At 45.7% G+C, this 19,063-nt stretch overlaps 1 protein-coding gene across 1 annotated transcript; it reads right to left on the reverse strand.

The window, feature by feature from the left end:
* Positions 1–165: 165 nt before the first annotated feature.
* On the reverse strand, positions 166–18,231 carry LOC147982802 (uncharacterized). Its single transcript, XM_087542699.1, has 4 exons — positions 10,168–18,231; positions 1,524–1,641; positions 987–1,396; positions 166–608 (listed from the first exon to the last, which is right to left on the reverse strand). The coding sequence occupies exons 3-4, from the start codon at positions 1,353–1,355 to the stop codon at positions 348–350; spliced, it is 630 nt and encodes a 209-aa protein (XP_087398825.1). The 5' UTR covers positions 1,356–1,396; positions 1,524–1,641; positions 10,168–18,231; the 3' UTR covers positions 166–347.
* Between the last annotated feature and the right edge of the window lie 832 nt (positions 18,232–19,063).

Raw genomic sequence — 19,063 nt, forward strand, 5'->3', positions numbered from 1 at the left:
TCCAGCTTCAATAAACTGTAATTTCCAGATACTAGGTACTACTAGATATCAATTTCATAAAGCATTATAGGTACTAGGTAGTACTCCCTTGGTTCGAAATTACTCGTCGTGGTTTTAGTTCAAATTTGAACTCAAACCACGATGAGTAATTTGCAACCGAGGGAGTACTAGATAACAATTTCATATATACTCAACATGCATCCTCAAGCAGTACAAGGTGACATCGACGACAATCATCATATTTCTAGATGATATCGACGACGATCATCATATGTAGTTCTACATGATATCGACGACGATCATCATATGTAGTTCCAGATGATATAGCCACACACACATATGTAGTTCTAGATGATATCGACGACGATCATCATCCTCAAGCCTGGGCGGTGGGTGTTCCTGATAGTAATTAGGATGGCCTGTCCAGCACGAAGATTCTTGCCAACGAGGAATCTCTTCCACCCAACCGAGTTCAAGTGTGTGCGACCATCTGTGCCCATGCGGTAAGTACATGTGGTGACGGAGCCCCTTGCGGTAAGGCGTAGTCCAACTGAGCCTTCTTCATCAGGCTCAATACTACAACTCACAGATAGGTTCTTTGGCAATCTCTGAATAAGAAAAACATATCAATTAATAAATAGCCTCACACATACTCTTGCAAATATATTTCTATTGAGTCTAGATTTCTACACTATCAAAAGACACAGTACTACGCATTTGTACTAATTAATCATGAATTCTACTAATAAGTATATATGGATTATCTACACTATTAATAGTTCCTTGGATTCTACACTAATAAGAATGTGATCAGACTCTACACTAAAGTATATCATCGACTAGATTCCACAAAGCATATCATTGGACTCTACACTAAGCATATCATCGGATTCACTAAGCATATAATCGGATAATTTGCATTTGTAAGTATAACAATAAAGCATATATATATCATCAAATTACTACATGCAGTGCGTATAACATACCATTTCATGCCGATCGACCATGGTACTTGTCAGGCGGGTTACGAATGGCACCCCGACAAAGTCATCACGTGGCGGAATTATGTCCCATAGGTTGCACACCTCCTCCTCGCTCAGCCTCATTCTTTGAGCTATGATGGCTTCATGAAGTGGGTTCTCATCATCTTCATTGAGTGGGTCCTCATTATCTTCATCATCTTCGTCATCTTCATCATCTTCCACCAGGTTGATATAAATGACAACCAGCTTGGGTCTTTCTGCTCTGAAGGAGAATCTGATCAACTCACCACCAGTAAGACGCATGCGAGCGAGGAAACGGGCCCATCCATCTCCTCCAATCTGCGACATATTGCGTCCTTTCTCGAACTCCATAGTGTACGGCCCCCCAGGAGCCTCAAATGTCACAGTGTCTCCTGTCAGCTTGTTGAATTTCAACCTCACATTGCATGGGACGATCTATGTAAGAAAAGCAAAATGGTACAATGCAGTAATGCCAACACTAAAAATAAAATAGTTGTTACATTTCATCTAATTTCTTACCGCCGCATGACGAAAACTCGGATGGAAGTAGATGCCGAACAGCTTGCCAGTTGCAAGGCTACTAGCGCACCTTGACTTGCACAGTCGACATAGTGGTGCTGGTGGTGGCACCATTTTCCTAAAGCAATATGAGCAAAGGATTAACGATTCACTTCACAGGAAACAAGTGGCAAATTTAACTAAATTGGCACCTATATTTTGCCAAAAAATAACTTATTACAAAAAAACTAAATTGAGCATACTAAATCAACTAGCATACCAAATCCACTAGCATACTAAATCCACTAGCATACTAAATCAACTAAATCAAAATGTTCTAAATTAACTAGCCTACTAAATCAACTAGCCTACTAAATAAACTAAATCAAAATGTTCTAAATCAACTAAATCAACTAGCCTACTAAATCAACTGAATCATATCAACTAAATCAAAATGTTACATATGAAAGCCTACTAAATCAAAATGTATCAGGGAGGAGGGACAAGGAGGGGCGACTCGAGGAGGGAGAAGATAGTAGGATGGAGGAGGAAGGCGGAGCGAGGAGGGGCCGGCCGGCGGCGAGTGGAGGGAGGACGGATCGAGGAGGAAGGAGGAGCGAGGACGGGGCGGCCAGCGGCGAGTGGAGGGAGGACGGAGGAGGAGGCCGGTACCGAGTCCAGCGAGGAGGATGAGGCGACAGCGGCGCAGATTGGGGGAGGGGTGACGGGGGAGGACCGGCGGCGCGGGGGGTGAGGAGGAGACCATGAGTGTGTGTGAGTGTGATCTGTGGACGAGGCTAGTGAGTGGGGAGATGGAATGGAATAGCAGTAGCACGCTATAGGTAAACGCGCTACTGCTAAACTACCTATCAGTAGCGCCTTTCGGCCTGAACGCGCTACTGTTATGTGTCAGTATGTAAAAATAGACATAGACATAAAAAATACGCTACTGCTACGTTACGCTGAATGCGCTGAATGCGCTGAATGCTCATTGATTTTTGTAGTTAATTTAGCAGTAGCGATTATTGCCTGAATGCGCTGCTGCTACGTTATGTAGCAGTAGCGCTGTTTATTTTAACGCGTTGCTGCTATAACTGGCCTCGCGGCGGCGTCGTGGGAATTTTAGCAGTAGCGCTTCTTGGAGTGCACGCGCTACTGATAAACTTGTTTCAGCAGCGAGTTTCCATGGCCCGCGCTACTGCTACTTAGCAGCAGCGCCTGATTTTAAAGCGCGCTGCTGGTAAGATTCTGTGTATAGGCTTTTCCCTAGTAGTGAGGGTGGGCCGCGCGCCTCCTCCCCCCTGGTCCGAATTGGACTAGGAGAGGTGGGGCGGCGCCCCCCCCCCTTCCTTCTCCCTCCCCACTTCCTTCCCCCTCCTAGTAGGAGTCCTACTCCTACTAGGAGGAGGACTCCTCCTTGGCATGCCTATAGGGCCGGCCGACCTCCTCCCCTTGCTCCTTTATATATGGGGGCAGAGGGCAACCCTAGACACACAAGTTGATCCACGTGTGCGGTGCCCCCTTCCACCATAATCCTTGATAATATTGTAGCGGTGCTTAGGCGAAGCCCAGCGACGGTAGTACATCAAGATCGTCACCATGCCGTCGTGCTGACGGAACTCTTCCCCGACACTTTGCTGGATCGGAGTCCAGGGATCGTCATCGAGTTGAACGTGTGCTAAAACTCGGAGGTGCCGTAGTTTCGGTGCTTGATCGGTTGGGCCATGAAGACGTACGACTACATCAACCGCGTTGTGCTAACGCTTCCGCTGTCGGTCTACAAGGGTACGTAGATCACACTCTCCCCTCTCGTTGCTATGCATCACCATGATCTTGCGTGTGCGTAGGAAATTTTTTGAAATTACTATGTTCCCCAACAGCACTGTCGAAAGTGTTCAGACTTCTCACGCTGTGTTATGGGGTATGCTTAAGCCCCTGGCGTATTGGCCGTACCAGAGTGTACAGGTGCTAGATGTCATGAATGAACATATATATAAAAAAGAATAGAGAATGCGGTAATAGTCTAGTTCTATGCATTGTTTACTCAAAAAGGTGCGTCGAAGCAGAATGATACAAGTAGTGCGATAAGCAAAAAGTAGGACTATTTAACATGTCCCCGCCAAGGGCAAGCTGAGGAATGGTATTTAAAGCAGGTATTTCGCCCGTTATCAGAGACCACCTGGGAATTCCATGATGCGACGTAGCTTTCTGCCTCCTTGGTTGTTGTATCATGTGTCCGGCAATCGTACTACCGGTCGGGGTTTCCAGAGAGTAAAGTCCTGAAAGATAGAAAAAATAAAAAGGCGGGAAGCCCCTAGTGCGGTTGAGCTGCGTTTTGGGGCGTGCCGTAGTCGTGCCCCCCCCACCTATGCCCATGGTATTTTCAATGCGTAATTATGTACGCGTGACATGGATTTCGCCATTTGGCTAGGACTGGGGTGGGGGCCGCATTGCTATGCAAGCTCGGAACGTGCCAGGCGGTCTTGTTGCAGATTACTCCAGGCGCGCTTGACGGTGTCCGGGTGTTTAATCATTGAACTGGTGGATTGCCTGAAGAGGCTGCTTTGTGCTTCTGCTGCAAGGGCCGCAGTGTGCTCCTCTGTGCAGAGAGAGCGCTCTGTGTTTCCATTGACTGTGATGACCCCCCGAGGTCCTGGCATCTTGAGCTTGAGGTATGCATAATGCGGTACCGCATTGAATCTCGCAAATGCGGTTCGCCCGAGTAGTGCGTGATAGCCACTGCGGAACAAGACTATATCAAAGATTAACTCCTCGCTTCGGAAGTTATCCGGGGATCCAAAGAACACTTCCAGTGTGACTGAGCCTGTGCAATGGGCCTCTGCACCTGGTATGACGCCTTTGAAGGTCATTTTTGTGGGTTTGATCCTTGAGGGGTCTATACCCATTTTGCGCACTGTGTCCTGATAAAGCAGGTTCAGACTGCTGCCGCCGTCCATGAGGACTCAAGTGAGGTGAAATCCGTCAATGATTGGGTCTAGGACCAGTGCGGCGAATCCGCCATGACGGATACTAGTGGGGTGGTCCTGGCGATCGAAGGTGATCGGACAGGAGGACCATGGGTTGGACTTTGGGACGACTGGCTCCAACGCATATACGTCGCTTAGCGCACGCTTCCGCTCCTTCTTGGGGATGCGGGTTGCGTATATCATGGTCACCATCCGCACTTGTGGGGGGAACCTCTTCTGTCCTCCGGTGTTCGACGGTCGGGGCTCCTCCTCGTCATCACTATGTAACCCCTTATCTTTGTTTTCGGCATTTAACTTGCCGGCCTGCTTGAACACCCAACATTCCCTGTTGGTGTGGTTGGCTGGATTGTCGGGGGTGCCATGTATTTGGCACGAGCGATCGAGTATACAGTCCAAACTGGACAAGCCCAGAGTGCTTCTTTTGAATGGCTTTTTCCGCTGACCAGGTTTAGAGCCTCTGAATCCGGCATTGACTGTCATATCCTCGGTATTGTCGGTGTTGATGCGGCGCTTGTGTTTGTTGCGACATGACCTGCCATTGCTATCCTTGGTATCCGAAGTACCATGGTTCTTTGATATGTTATTGCTTCGAGCCAGCCAGCTATCCTCTCCCGCGCAAAAGCGGGTCATGAGTGTCGTGAGGGCTGCCATAGATTTCAGCTTTTCCTGGCCAAGGTGTCGGGCGAGCCACTCATCGCGGATGTTTTGCTTAAAAGCTACTAGGGCCTCTACATGTGGACAGACGACGATTTGATTTTTCTTTGTTAGGAACCGTGTCCAGAATTGCCTGGTCGATTCCTCTGGCTGTTGAATTATGTGGCTCAAGTCATCGGCATCTGATGGTCGCACATAAGTGCCCTGGAAGTTGTCGAGGAATGCGGCTTCCAGATCTTCACAACAGCCAATGGATTCTGCTGGCAGGCTGTTGAGCCAATGCTGAGCTGGTCCTTTGAGTTTGAGTGGGAGGTATTTGATGGCGTGTAGATCGTCACCGCGGGCCATGTGGATGTGCAGGAGCAAGTCCTCGATCCATACCGCAGTCGTATGATTCGATATTTACGGGTTTGAAACCCTCTGGGATTTGGTAATCCATTACTTCGTCCGTGAAGCATAGTGGGTGTGCGGCGCCTCTGTACTAGGCTATATCGCGACGCAGCTCAAATGAGTCTTGTCCGCTGTGTTCGGCCCGGCCAGATTTACTTTTACTGTATCCGGCGTGACGGTTATCGTCTGGCATAGTGGCGCACCCTCGTGATCCGTAGATCGATCTTGCGTGTTTTGCTTTGTCCTCCAATACGTCTCGTAAGTCTAGCGTGTCTCCCCGTGACATGACATTTATGTTTGAGTGGCATCGGGATGCGGGCAGAGCTTTTGGCTGAAATGCCTCTCTGTCGCGGCCACAAGGTGGCCGATCAGCCGTGTCACACGCTAGAGATGTAGGTTTTAATGCTTCCTCCTCCAGTCGGGGTAGCAACCTGCACTTTGGGTAACTCTTGGAGGGGCGTTCGAGTTCATATTCCTCGACCACAAGGACTTCAGTCCATCTGTCAGCTAGCAAATCTTGATCAGCTTGAAGCTGTTGTTGCTTTTTCTTAAGGCTATTTGCCGTGGCTATAAGCCGGCGCTTGAAGCGCTCTTGGTCGACGGGATCCTCAGGCACGACAAATTCGTAGTCGTCGAGTCTTGCCTCCTCTTCGGAGGGAGGCGTGTAATTATCATCCTCCACCTCTCCATCTGCCGCTCTCTCGGGAGGGCTGGCTTCTCTATCCTCCTGCTCTAAATCTTGCTGGGGGGATTGTCGTCATCTTCGGCACTGTTCGGAGTTCTATTATCTCCTGCGCCGGTATCACCTCTTTTGCCTTGGCGAGACTTAGAGCAGCACCGCTGACGTCGGCGCTTGGGTTGCTTCTTGGAGGGGTCATCCTCCACTGTCCCGTCGCCATTGCCTTCTTTGGGTGTGTCCACCATATATATATATCATATGACGAGGTGGCTGTCCAGTGCCCTGTGGGCAGTGGTTCTTGTTCGTCTCCTGCATCGCCGTCCATACCGTCGATGTCTTCGGAGTCGAAGTCGAGCATGTCGGTCAAATTGTCGACAGTGGCTACTAAGTGGGTGGTGGGTGGGCGGCGAATTTCTTCGTCATCCGCATCCCAATCCTACCGGACATAGTTCGTCCAGGACTCTCCTGACAAGGAGAGAGACCTTAATGAGTTCAGTATGTCGCCGAAGGGCGAGTGCTGAAAGATATCCGCGGAGGTAAACTCCATGATCGGCGCTCAGTCGGATTCGATAGGCACGGGCGCAGCCGGTTCGGAGTCCGTGGCCGGGGAAGAATCCGGCAGTTTGGCGTCACGGCTCTCGTGAAGGGTAAGGTCGATACTCAGCTCGATCGCCGCTGAGAATACGGCCTCCATGGGGGGGACTATCCACCCATCCATTGATGACGCAATTGGCTCCGAATTGAGGGTCGGAGCGGTTGTCGGTGCGATCTCCTGAACACTATCCGATGGTAGAGCTAAATCATGCTCATCGTGACCGTGTGGCGCGCTCGGCAGGGGCTCAAATCCGTCGAAGATCAAGTCTCTATGGATGTCGGCCGTGTTGTTTAAGCTTCCAAACCTGACCTGGTGGCCAGGGGCGTAACTCTCGATCTGCTCCAGATGGCCAAGCGAGTTGGCCCGCAGTGCGAAGCCGCCGAATACGAAGATCTGTTCGGGGAGAAAAGTCTCACCCTGGACTGCATCGTTATCGATGATCGAAGGAGCCATCAAGCCTAACGATGACGACACAAAGGAACTCTCAATGAAAGCACCAATGTCGGTGTCAAAACCGGCGGATCTCGGGTAGGGGGTCCCGAACTGTGCATCTAAGGCGGATGGTAACAGGAGGCAGGGGACACGATGTTTTATCCAGGTTCGGGCCCTCTTGATGGAGGTAATACCCTACGTCCTGCTTGATTGTTCTTGATAATATGAGTAGTACAAGAGTTGATCTACCACGAGATCAGAGAGGCTAAACCCTAGAAGCTAGCCTATGGTATGATTGTTGTTGTCCTCCGGACTAAAACCCTCCGGTTTATATAGACACTGGAGGGGGCTAGGGTTACACAGAGTCGGTTACAAGGAAGGAGATCTACATATCCGTATTGCCATGCTTTCCTTCCACGCCAAGGACAGTCCCATCTGGACACGGGACGGGGTCTTCAATCTTGTATCTTCATAGTCCAACAGTCCGGCCAAAGGATATAATCCGGCTGTCCGGATGCCCCCTAATCCAGGACTCCCTCAGGTACTGTCTCGCGTTGATTTTCTTCCCATGTCTCACAAATATTAAAAAAATATTCTCCGTCCGTTTTTATTCTGTTTGGACTCCGTTTGATATGGATTTTTTGTGAAACAAAAAACATGCAACAAACAGGAACTAGCACTGGGCACTAGATCAATATGTTAGTCCGAAAAATAGTATAAAAAGTGGCCAAAAGTATATGAAAGTTGTAGAATATTGGCATGGAACAATCAAAAATTATAGTTACGACGGAGACGTATCAGCATCCCCAAGCTTAATTCCTGCTCGTCCTCGAGTAGGTAAATGATAAAGAAGATCATTTTTGATGTGGAATGCTACCTAGCATAATCTTGACCATGTAATCTAATCATGGCATGAATATTAAGACACGAGTGATTCAAAGCAATAGTCTATCATTTGACATTAAAACAATAATACTTCAAGCGTACTAACCAAGCAATTATGTCTTATCAAAATAACATAGCCAAAGAAAGATCATCCCTACAAAATCATATAGTCTAGCTATGCTGCATCTTCACCACACAAAGCATTCAAATCATGCACAGCCCCGATGACAAGCCGAGAAATTGGTTCATACTTTTTAATGCGCTTCAGCCTTTTCAACCCTCACGCAGTACATGAGCACAACCCATGGACATAGCACTATGGGTGGAATACAATTTGATGATGGAGGTTGCGTGGAGAAGACAAAAAAGGAAGAAGTCTCACATCGACGGGGCTAATCAACGGGCTATGGAGATGCCCATCAATTGATGTCAATACGAGAAGTAGGGATTGCCATGCAATGGATGCACTAGAGCTATAAGTGTATGAAAGCTCAAACTGAAAACTAAGTGGGTGTGCTTCCAACTTGCTTGCTCATGAAGACCTAGGGCATTTGAGGAAGGCCATCGTTGGAATATACAAGCCAAGTTCTATAATGAAAATTCCCACTAGTATATGAAAGTGATAACTCAAGAGACTCTCTATATGAAGAACATGGTGCTACACTGAAGCACAAGTGTGGTAAAAGGATAGTAACATTGTCCCTTCTCTCTTTTCTCTCTTTTTTTATTTTTTTCTCTTTTATTCTCTTTTTTTGTAGGCTTCTTTGGCCTCTCTCTTTTTTTGGGGGGGGGGGGGCTTCCTTGGCCACTTTTATTTTGATAACCTCACATGGGACAATGTTCTAATAATAATGATCATCACACTTTTATTTACTTACAACTCAATATTACAACTCGATACTAGAACAAAGATATGACTCTATATGAATGCCTCAGGCGGTGTGCCGGGATGTGCAATGACGATCTAGCGTAGCAATGACATCAAAAAATGGACAAGCCATGAAAACATCATGCTAGCTATCTTACGATCATGCAAAGCAATATGACAATAAATGCTCAAGTCAAGTATATGATGATGATGGAAGTTGCATGTTAATATATCTTGGAATGGCTATGGAAATGCCATGATAGGTCGGTATGGTGACTGTTTTGAGGAAGATATAAGGAGGCTTATGTGTGATAGAGCATATCGTATCACGGGGTTCGGATGCACCGGCGAAGTTTGCACCAACTCTCGAGGTGAGAAAGGGCAATGCATGGTACCGAAGAGGCTAGCAATGCTGGAAGGGTGAGAGTGCGTATAATCCATGGACTCAACATTAGTCATAAAGAACTCACATACTGATTGCAAAAATCTATTATTCATCGAAACAAAGTACTACGCGCATGCTCCTAGGGGGATAGATTGGTAGGAAAAGACCATCGCTCGTCCCCGACCGCCACTCATAAAGAAGACAGTCAATAAATACCTCATGCTCCAACTTCGTTACATAACGGTTCACTATATGTGCATGCTACGGGAATTACAAACTTCAACACAAGTATTTCTACAATCCACAACTACCCACTAGCATGACTCTAATATCACCATCTTTATATCGCAAAACTATTGCAAGGAATCAAACATATCAAATTCAGTGATCTACAAGTTTTATGTAGGATTTAATGACTAACCATGTGAATGACCAATTCCTATCATCTCTCTAAATAGATATAAGTGAAGGAAGAGAGTTTGATTCTTTCTACAGAAGATATTCCCACGCTCTAACAAATATAAGTGAAGCAAAAGAGCATTCTACAAATGGTGGTTTTCTATGTGAAGAGAAACAGGCAATCCAAACTTCAAATGATATAAGTGAAGCACATGAAGCATTCTATAAAGCCATACTCAAAAGATATAAGTGAAGTGCAAAGAGCATTCTATAAATCAACCATGGACAATCTCACACCAGCATGGTGCATCAAAGAAAAGCGAAAACTAAATGCAAAATATGCTCCAAGATTTGCACATATCACATGAACGAAACGAATCCGAAAACATACCGATACTTGTTGAAGAAAGATGGGATGCCTTCTGGGGCATCCCCAAGCTTATGTGCTTGAGTCACCTTGAATATTTACTTAGGGTGCCTTGGGCATCCCCAAGCTGGAGCTTTTGCCTCTCCTCCTTCTCCTCCCATCGAGACCTCCTCGATCTTCGAACACTTCATCCACACAAAACTCAACAGAAAGCTCGGTAAGATCTGTTAGTATAATAAAGCAAATAACTACTCTAAGTACTATTGCAAACCAATTCATATTTTGTTTTTGCATTGTAGCTACTGTAATATAACTTTTCCATGTCTTAATCCACTGATAGAAATCTATAGTTTCATCAAAACAAGCAAACAATGCATCAAAAACAGAATCTGTCTTAAACAAGACAGTCTGTAGTAATCTAAACATTCACCATACTTCTGTTACTCCAAAAATTATGAAAAAATTAGGACAAATAAAAAATTTGTATAGAAAGACAGTGCAAAAGGTTTCAGAACCGTTTGACGTTCCAGTAAAAAATGTAAAATGCGCACTACAGCCAAAGTTTCCGTCTTGCACCACACAAACCAACAAGCAATGTAAACATCCTAAAGGCAAATCTTAGCACATTATTCTTGTTTTTAAACTTTATAAAAGCACACAATAGAAATAAATGACTCTCTAAAACTTCCGGGTTTTCGCCCTGGCAGCGCTTTCTTTAAAGCCATTAAGCTAGGCATATAGTGCTCAAGTAATGGATCCACCCTGATCCCAAGGTATATCAAAGCCAATTTTAATTAACAATGATTTGTGATTTAGTTGTGAGCACAAAGTAACATATATCATGTAATGACGAAGTCTAACTCTCTTGCTATGCATCGGCACGTCATAAAAGAACAATTCATGCACAAAAAGTAAAGGCCAATACATAGCATAAGCAGTTTATATCATGTGGGAAACATGGAGAGGTGGAGATATAGTTCCTCTCTCATAATAATTGCAAGTAGGAGCAGCAAGCACATGCATATTATATCTATCAAAATCATCATGTGTAGTAATAAAACGCAACCCATCAATATAATCCTTAATAAGGGTAAACTTCTCTGATATAGTGTAATTGGGAGAATTCAAAAAGATAATAGGACTATCATGCGTGGGTGCAATAGCAACAATTTCATGTTTAATATAAGGAACTATAGCAAATTCATTTCCATAAGAATAATTCATATTGGCATCTTGGCCACAAGCGTAGCAAGCATCATCAAAAAGGGATATTTCAAAAGAATCAACGGGATCATAACAATTATCATAGCAATCATCCTTCGGTAAGCACGAAGGGAAATTAAACAATGTATGAGTTGAAGAGTTACTCTCATTAGAAGGTGGGCATGGGTAGCTAATCCGCTCTTCCTCCTTTTGTTCTTCGCTCTCCTCATCATCTTTTTCATCCAATGAGCCCACAGTTTCCTCAATTCCTTCTTCCATAGACTCCTGCAAAATATTAGTCTCTTCTTGGACAGCGGAGGAGTCCTCAATATATGGTTTAACATAGGCAATAGAAGCATAATTATCATAACAAGATTTAAGTATGGCAAAAAATTTAGATTTGTAAAGAGTAGCATCATACTTTCCAATCAAAGAAGCAATTTCATAAGCACCCTTAAAAGCAAAAAATTCTTCAATTCGTTGGAGATCATAGTAATTATAAACACCCTTAGCATACAAAGATACGGTTCCGTTATCACTAAACCCACATTGGTAGGGAAGGTGTTTCTTAGGGTCTTCAGAACAACAAGTAAAATCATATATTTCACATAAATTCCAAGCATAGCATTGCAAACGATGAATTTGATCCAGTAAAAGTTTCTCTTTTTGAGATAAGCTGTGTCGCACATAACAAGTATGCTCATCTAAAGATTTGCCCTCAACTAAGCTAGTTGGGGTTTTCAACACGAGCACATAGGGATCGAAGATGATCCGAGTAAAAAGCTTCACGAGTGTGATAGATTTTGAGTGGTTCTTCAACCATTAGTGTAGTAGGTACAACTATTTTTTTGGTATTTTGCATTTCCTACACATAACTAAAGATAGAAAACAAGAGCACAAAATAAAAACTACTTAATGATAAAGCAAACAAGCACACATGAGAATATTCACCCCACACCATAAATCCCCGGCAACGGCGCCAGAAAAAGGTATTGATAACCCACAAGTATAGGGGATCAATTGTAGCCTCTTTCGATAAGTAAGAGTGTCGAACCCAACGAGGAGATAAAGGTAGAACAAATATTCCCTCAAGTTCTATCGACCACCGATACAAATCTACGCACGCTTGACGTTCGCTTTACCTAGAAAAGTATAAAACTAGAAGTACTTTTTAGGTGTAACGGGATAGGTTTGCAACAATATAAAGAGCACGTAATTAAAAACTAGGGGCTGTTTTAGGTAAAGAAGCAATAAAGTTAGTATAGCAAGTGTGGAAAAGTGGTGGTAGGAGTTGTGATATTGTCCCTAACCAATTGGCTACTTTACTAGACCGATAGCAAGTTTTATGTGGGAGAGGCCATTGCTAGCATGTCATCCCTGACTTGGAATTCTATGCACTTATGATTGGAACTATTAGCAAGCATCCGCAACTACTAACGTTCATTACGGTAAAACCCAACCATAGCATTAAGATATATTGGTCCCCCTTCAATTTCTATGCTAGGTTGAAGCTTCTGTCACTCTTGCCCTCCAATACATAGTCCTATCAACATACAACTAACACTATGGTGTGATCCACGCACGCACTCATATGATGAGCACCAAAGGAAAGCAACATAACCACAAGCAAATTAAACCAATCATAGCAATTCACCAATTACCGATAGGACAACGAAAATCTACTCAGACATCATAGGATGGCAACACATCATTGGATAATAATATGAAGCATAAAGCACCAAGTTCAAGTAGAGGGTACAGCGGGTTGCGGGAGAGTGGACCACTGTAGATTGATACGTCTCGAACGTATCTATAATTTTTGATTGCTCCATGCTATATTATCTACTGTTTTCGACTATATTGGGCTTTATTTTCCACTTTTATATTATTTTTGGGACTAACCTATTAACCGGAGGCCCAGCCCAGAATTGCTGTTTTTTTGCCTATTTCAGTGTTTCAAAGAAACGGAATATCAAATGGACTCCAAACGGAATAAAACCTTCGGGAACGTGATTTTCTCACCGAACGTGATCCAGGAGACTTGGACCCTACTCCAAGGAGTGAAAGAGGCGGTCACGAGGGTGGGGGCGCGCCCCCTGCCTCCTGGGCCCTTCGGAGCTCCACCGACGTACTCCTTCCTCTTATATATACCTACATACCCCCAAACAATCAGAACAGGAGCCAAAAACCTAATTCCACCGCCGCAACTTTTTGTATCCACGAGATCCCATCTTGGGGCCTGTTCCGGAGCTCCGCCGGAGAGGGCCGTCATCACGGAGAGCTTCTACATTATCATAGCCCCTCCGATGAAGTGTGAGTAGTTTACCTCAGACCTTCGGGTCCATAGTTAGTAGCTAGATGGCTTCTTCTCTATTTTTGGATCTCAATACAAAGTTCTCCCCCTCTCTTTTGGAGATCTATTCGATGTAATCTTCTTCTTTTCGCGGTGTGTTTGTTGAGACCGATGAATTGTGGGTTTATGATCAAGTCTATCTATGAATAATATTTGAATCTGCTCTGAATTCTTTTATGTATGATTAGTTATCTTTGCAAGTCTCTTCGAATCATTAGTTTGGTTTGGCCTACTAGATTGGTTTCTCTTGCCATGGGAGAAGTGCTTAGCTTTGGGTTCGATCTTGCGGTGTCATTTCCCAGTGACAGAAGGGGCAGCAAGGCACGTATTGCATCGTTGCCATCGAGGATAACAAGATGGGGTTTATTTCATATTGCATGAATTTATGTCTCTACATCATGTCATCTTGCTTAAAGCATTACTCTGTTTTTTAACTTAATACTCTAGATGCATGTTGGATAGCGATCGATGAGTGGAGTAATAGTAGTAGATGCAGAATCGTTTTGGTCTACTTGTCACGGACGTGATGCCTATGTACATGATCATGCCTAGATTCTCATAACTATGCTCAATTCTGTCAATTGCTCAACAGTAATTTGTTCACCCACCGTAGAATACTTATGCTCTTGAGAGAAGCCACTAGTGAAACCTATGGCCCCCGGGTCTATTCTCATCATACCAATCTCCATCACTTTATATTGCTTTGCTTTTTACTTTGCCTTTAACTTTTCACTTTGCATATCTATACCAAAAATACCAAAAATATTATATCTATCAGATCTCACTCTCGTAAGTGACCGTGAAGGGATTGACAACCCCTAATCGCGTTGGTTGAGAGTAGCTATCGTTTTGTGCAGGTACGAGGGACTTGAGAGTGGCCTCCTACTGGATTGATACCTTGGTTCTCAAAAACTGAGGAAAATACTTCGCTACTCTGCTGCATCATCCTTTCCTCTTCGGGGAAATCCAACGCAAGCTCAAGAGGTAGCATAGATAGATGGGGGAAGGAGATGAAGATGTTGGTGAAGATGACGGAGGTGTTGGTGTAGATCGTCGTCACACGATGATGGCCCCGGCGGCGTTCCGGCGCCACCAGGAGAGAGGGGGAGAGAGCCCCCATTCTTCTTATTCTTAACTGACCTTCTCCCTAGATGGGAGAAGGGTTTCCCCTCTGGTCCATGGCCTCCATGGCGGAGGAGGGGCGAGAGCCCCTCTGAGATTGCATCCGTCTCTCTCTGTTTCTGCGTTTCAGATTCTTGCCTTTCACCGTTTCTTATATTCCCGGATATCCGTAACTCCGATTGGGCTGAAATTTTAACACGATTTCTATCCGGATATTGGCTTTCTTGCGGCGAAAGAAGGGCACCAACTGCCTTACGGGGTGGCCACGAGGGCCCAGGGCGCGCCTGACCCCCTGGGGCGCGCCCCACTGCCTCGTGGCCCCCTCGGGCATCGTTTCGCGTTGATTCTTCTTCCCAAAAATCACATATATTCGAAAAAAATCTCTGTCAGTTTTTATCCCGTTTGAACTCCATTTGATATGGATTTTCTGTGAAACAAAAAACATGCAACAAACAAGAACTGGCACTGGGCACTGTATCAATATGTTAGTCCCAAAAATAGTATAAAAAGTTACCAAAAGTATATGAATGTTGTATAATATCGGCATGGAAGAATCAAAAATTATAGATAGGATGGAGACATATTAGTACTGTAGGATAGACACACCTCCATCAACTAGATGAGGTACCAGGCCACCTACTTGACCAGCATCCTTAGCCCTTCCTATTAGGATCGTCAACATGTCGACTACTATGTTGAACAGAATAGGTGACATCAGATCTCCTTGTCTCAGGCCCTTATGTGTTTGGAAATAGTGACCTATGTCGTCATCCACTTTAATTCCAACACTCCCTTTTTGTGTGAACAATTCTACCTGGCGTCTCCAGGCCGGATCGAAACCTTTCATACGCAAGGCCTATTGAAGAAAAGGCCATTTGACTTTATCATACGCTTTATCAAAATCCACTTTGAAAACAACCTAGTCTAGTTCTTTCGTGTGAATTTCATGGACCGTTTCATGAAGGACCACAACCCCTTCTAGGATATTTCTGTCTGGCATGAAAGCAGTTTGGGATGGCTACACCACAGAGTGCGCAATCTGTGTGGGTCTATTAGTCCCGACCTTGGTCAAAAAAATTTAAACTTACGTTAAGAAGACAGATCGGCTTGAACTGCTCAATTCTCACAGCCTCTGTTTTCTTAGGAAGCAAAGTTATTGTTCCAAAATTCAGATGAAAAAACTGAAGCTGTCCAGAGAATAAGTCATGGAACATCGGTAACAAATCCCCTTTAATATGCCAACATTTTTTATAAAACTCCGCCGGAAATCCATCCGGCCCCGGAGCTTTATTATGCTTCATCTGTAAAATAGCTTCAAACACCTCTTTCTCCAAAAATGGGGCGGTCAATAAATCGTTCTCCTCCCCCGCAAGTTGAGGAACATTCTCAATCCTAGACTCATCCAAGGACACAAAATTATTATCCGGAGGCCCAAATAGCTGCTTGTAGTAATTGGTTATGTATAATTTTAGATTTTCCTGTCCTAAAATCGTCCCCCAATCTTGCTCAAGATGAAAGATCCTTTTCTTTCTATGCTTGCCATTGGCGATCATATGGAAGAATTGAGTGTTGGCGTCCCCTTGGACAACTTTGCGAACCTTAGCTCGTAATGCCCACTTCAATTCCTCCTCTCGCAGGAGTTCTTTCAATCTCATCTCCGTGTCTACTTTAGCATGAAGCTCCGTGGTTTATAAAATTGTGGACTCGGCTTTTAAATCTAGGGACTGTATAAGTGTAAGGAGCCTTTCCTTTTCAACCTTATAAATCCCACTGAGATGCTTAGCCCACCCTCGTAAGAAACTTCTCAAGTGCCTTATCTTATTCTGTCATCTCTCAATAGAAGTCCTCCCTCCTGCATCTTTAGCCCATTCCCTGGCTATCAGATCCAAGAACCCGTCTCTTTCAAACCACGCTAATCCAAAAGAAAAGGTATTTCTATTTCCCACATGTGTTGCCTCACCAGAGTCAACCAACAAAGGGGTGCAGTCTGAGATTCCGCATGATAACGGTTGGACTGTTACCAGAGGGAATTTCTGTTCCCAGTCGATGCTCGCGAGGACTCGATCCAACTTATCAAACATCGGGTTTGGCAGGGCATTAGACCAAGTGAATTTTCTACCCGAAAGATCTATTTCTCTCAGATCCAAACTTTAAATAATGGTATTAAACATAAACGACCACCTCCCGTCAAAATTATCATTATTTTTTTCCTCTCTCCTTTGAATAATGTTAAAATCACCCCCAACCAGGATTGGAAGCTGCTCAGACCCGCAAATACGGACAAGATCCACCAAAAAGTCTGGTTTGAATTCTGGCTGCGCGGCACCATATACCGCCACTAGTGCCCAGTTAAACCCATCGACCTTGGATCTAACCCAAAACTTAACAGCGAAATCTCCCTTGACCACACTTCGGACTTCCAACGTCTCGCATCTAACCCCAAGTAAGATCCCACCCGATCTTCCTCTCGGGGGGAGGCAATACCAATCAAAATCGACCCCTCCCGAAAGAGTACTTAGAAATTGGGGGAGAAATTGCCCCTTCCTGTTTCAGAGAGGGCGATAAAATCCAACTTCTGTTCAATGGAAGCATCTACTAGAAACCTTCTTTTAGCCAAGTCTGTCAGACCTCTGCTATTCCAAAAGATTCCTCTCATAATTCATCATGAAATATTTTAGTAGTACGGATCCTAGCACTTCTACGCACCGCCAATGCTGGATAAATCTTTCGCCTCCACTTGCGTTTAGGCTTGTGCTGGTCCTCCACCCGGTCCTCACAACCGGGCTCCGTGGACCTAACAACCTGATCCTCAATCGGGGTCAAATCTCATAGGGGTATAGAACCGTCATCCTCCTCTGTCTCAGGGATGGATGGGGCAAGATCCGCACAGAAAGTATCTAGCATCCTGACTCCCAATGCATCTATGTTGGAATCGTTCATAGGTTTGACCGTTGCTAAGTTGCATATCAATTCTAAAGCGTGTTCTGCCTCAACGTCCAGGATATCATTAACGGATTTAGAAATTTCACTATCATTACTACCTAGTGAAACTCCTAACTGATTTGCATTATGAATAATCTCATCATTGAAAAAATGCAGAATGGAGTGTTGACTGACATACCAGTAGTGACATCAATGTCACGAAGCTTGGCCGCCCACATGGCGCACCTCAGCTGCATGTCATCAACATCCGGCTGGTCCTGGAGGCGGCAACTCATCCGTCGCCCCTCAGACACAGGATCCGGAATGCCTCCAAAAGCGATTAACTCCTCTTGAGTGGCCCCGTTTGGGGTGAGGCCTCCAGCCCCACACCCAACGCGCGGCTTGGCAGCACCTCCCAGAGAGCCACCAAGATCTGTCCCAATCACCGGCGAAGTCCCCAATGCCCCCGGCGAGCGCGCGGGGGGGGGGGGGGGGGGGGGGTTGAGTGCTGGGCCACCTGCCCATACTCCCCACCTGACCAGGCCCTCTGACTAGAGGGAGACGCGGCCAACACAACTAGTGTCCCAACCAAATGCTGCTGAGCAGAAGTGAGAGCGGGGGCCACCTACCCCCGCTCCCCACCCGACCCGACCCTTAGGCTGGAGGGTGACGCTACCACCTCGGTCGGCATCGGCTGGGTCAGCACCTGCAGCAGAGCAGGCGACGGCTGGCCCTCAGGGCTCGTGGACGGCGCAGGCTTGGCCGCCTGGGCCGTCGCGGGAGAAGTAGGGTCCGAGGACATCTGCCTGGGTCCCCCTCCCAAGCCGGTGCCGTCACCGTACAGCAACGCAGTCACCTCCGCGGCCGGCTCCATCTGAGTCCTCACGTGCGGTGAAACAACCAGATAGGCATCTGCGTCTGCAAAGTCCAGGGGGTGTGTGCGTTCTAGCACATCCTCAGACTCCACCCGATCGCTCCATAACCTAGGAGGAGCAGACGTTCGCTCAAAAGAACCAAATCTCATAGTGTTCATAGGCACCATAGCTGAAGGTGCAGCCCCAGTCCCGGGCGTCTATGAGGCGGAACCCAGGTTATTGGACAACTCATGCCCAACATCCTCCCCTCGCGCCTCCGTATTACCCGATCCATCATCCTTATCCTGCATATCCACATCAGTCCCTGCTAGAGCCTCAGCAAAGAGATCGGTATCCTCAAATTCAATCTCAAGGTTGTATACCAGGCCAATATATGTCCACTTGACCATGTCAGGCACAAACTCGATGTCCAAGACACTCACCAGCAGTCGGGCCACCCCGTTTG

The sequence above is a fragment of the Triticum urartu genome, chromosome 2A (genome assembly GCF_056163025.1).
Source record: "Triticum urartu cultivar PI428250 chromosome 2A, HENAU_Tu73, whole genome shotgun sequence".
Classification (NCBI taxonomy): Eukaryota; Viridiplantae; Streptophyta; class Magnoliopsida; order Poales; family Poaceae; genus Triticum; species Triticum urartu.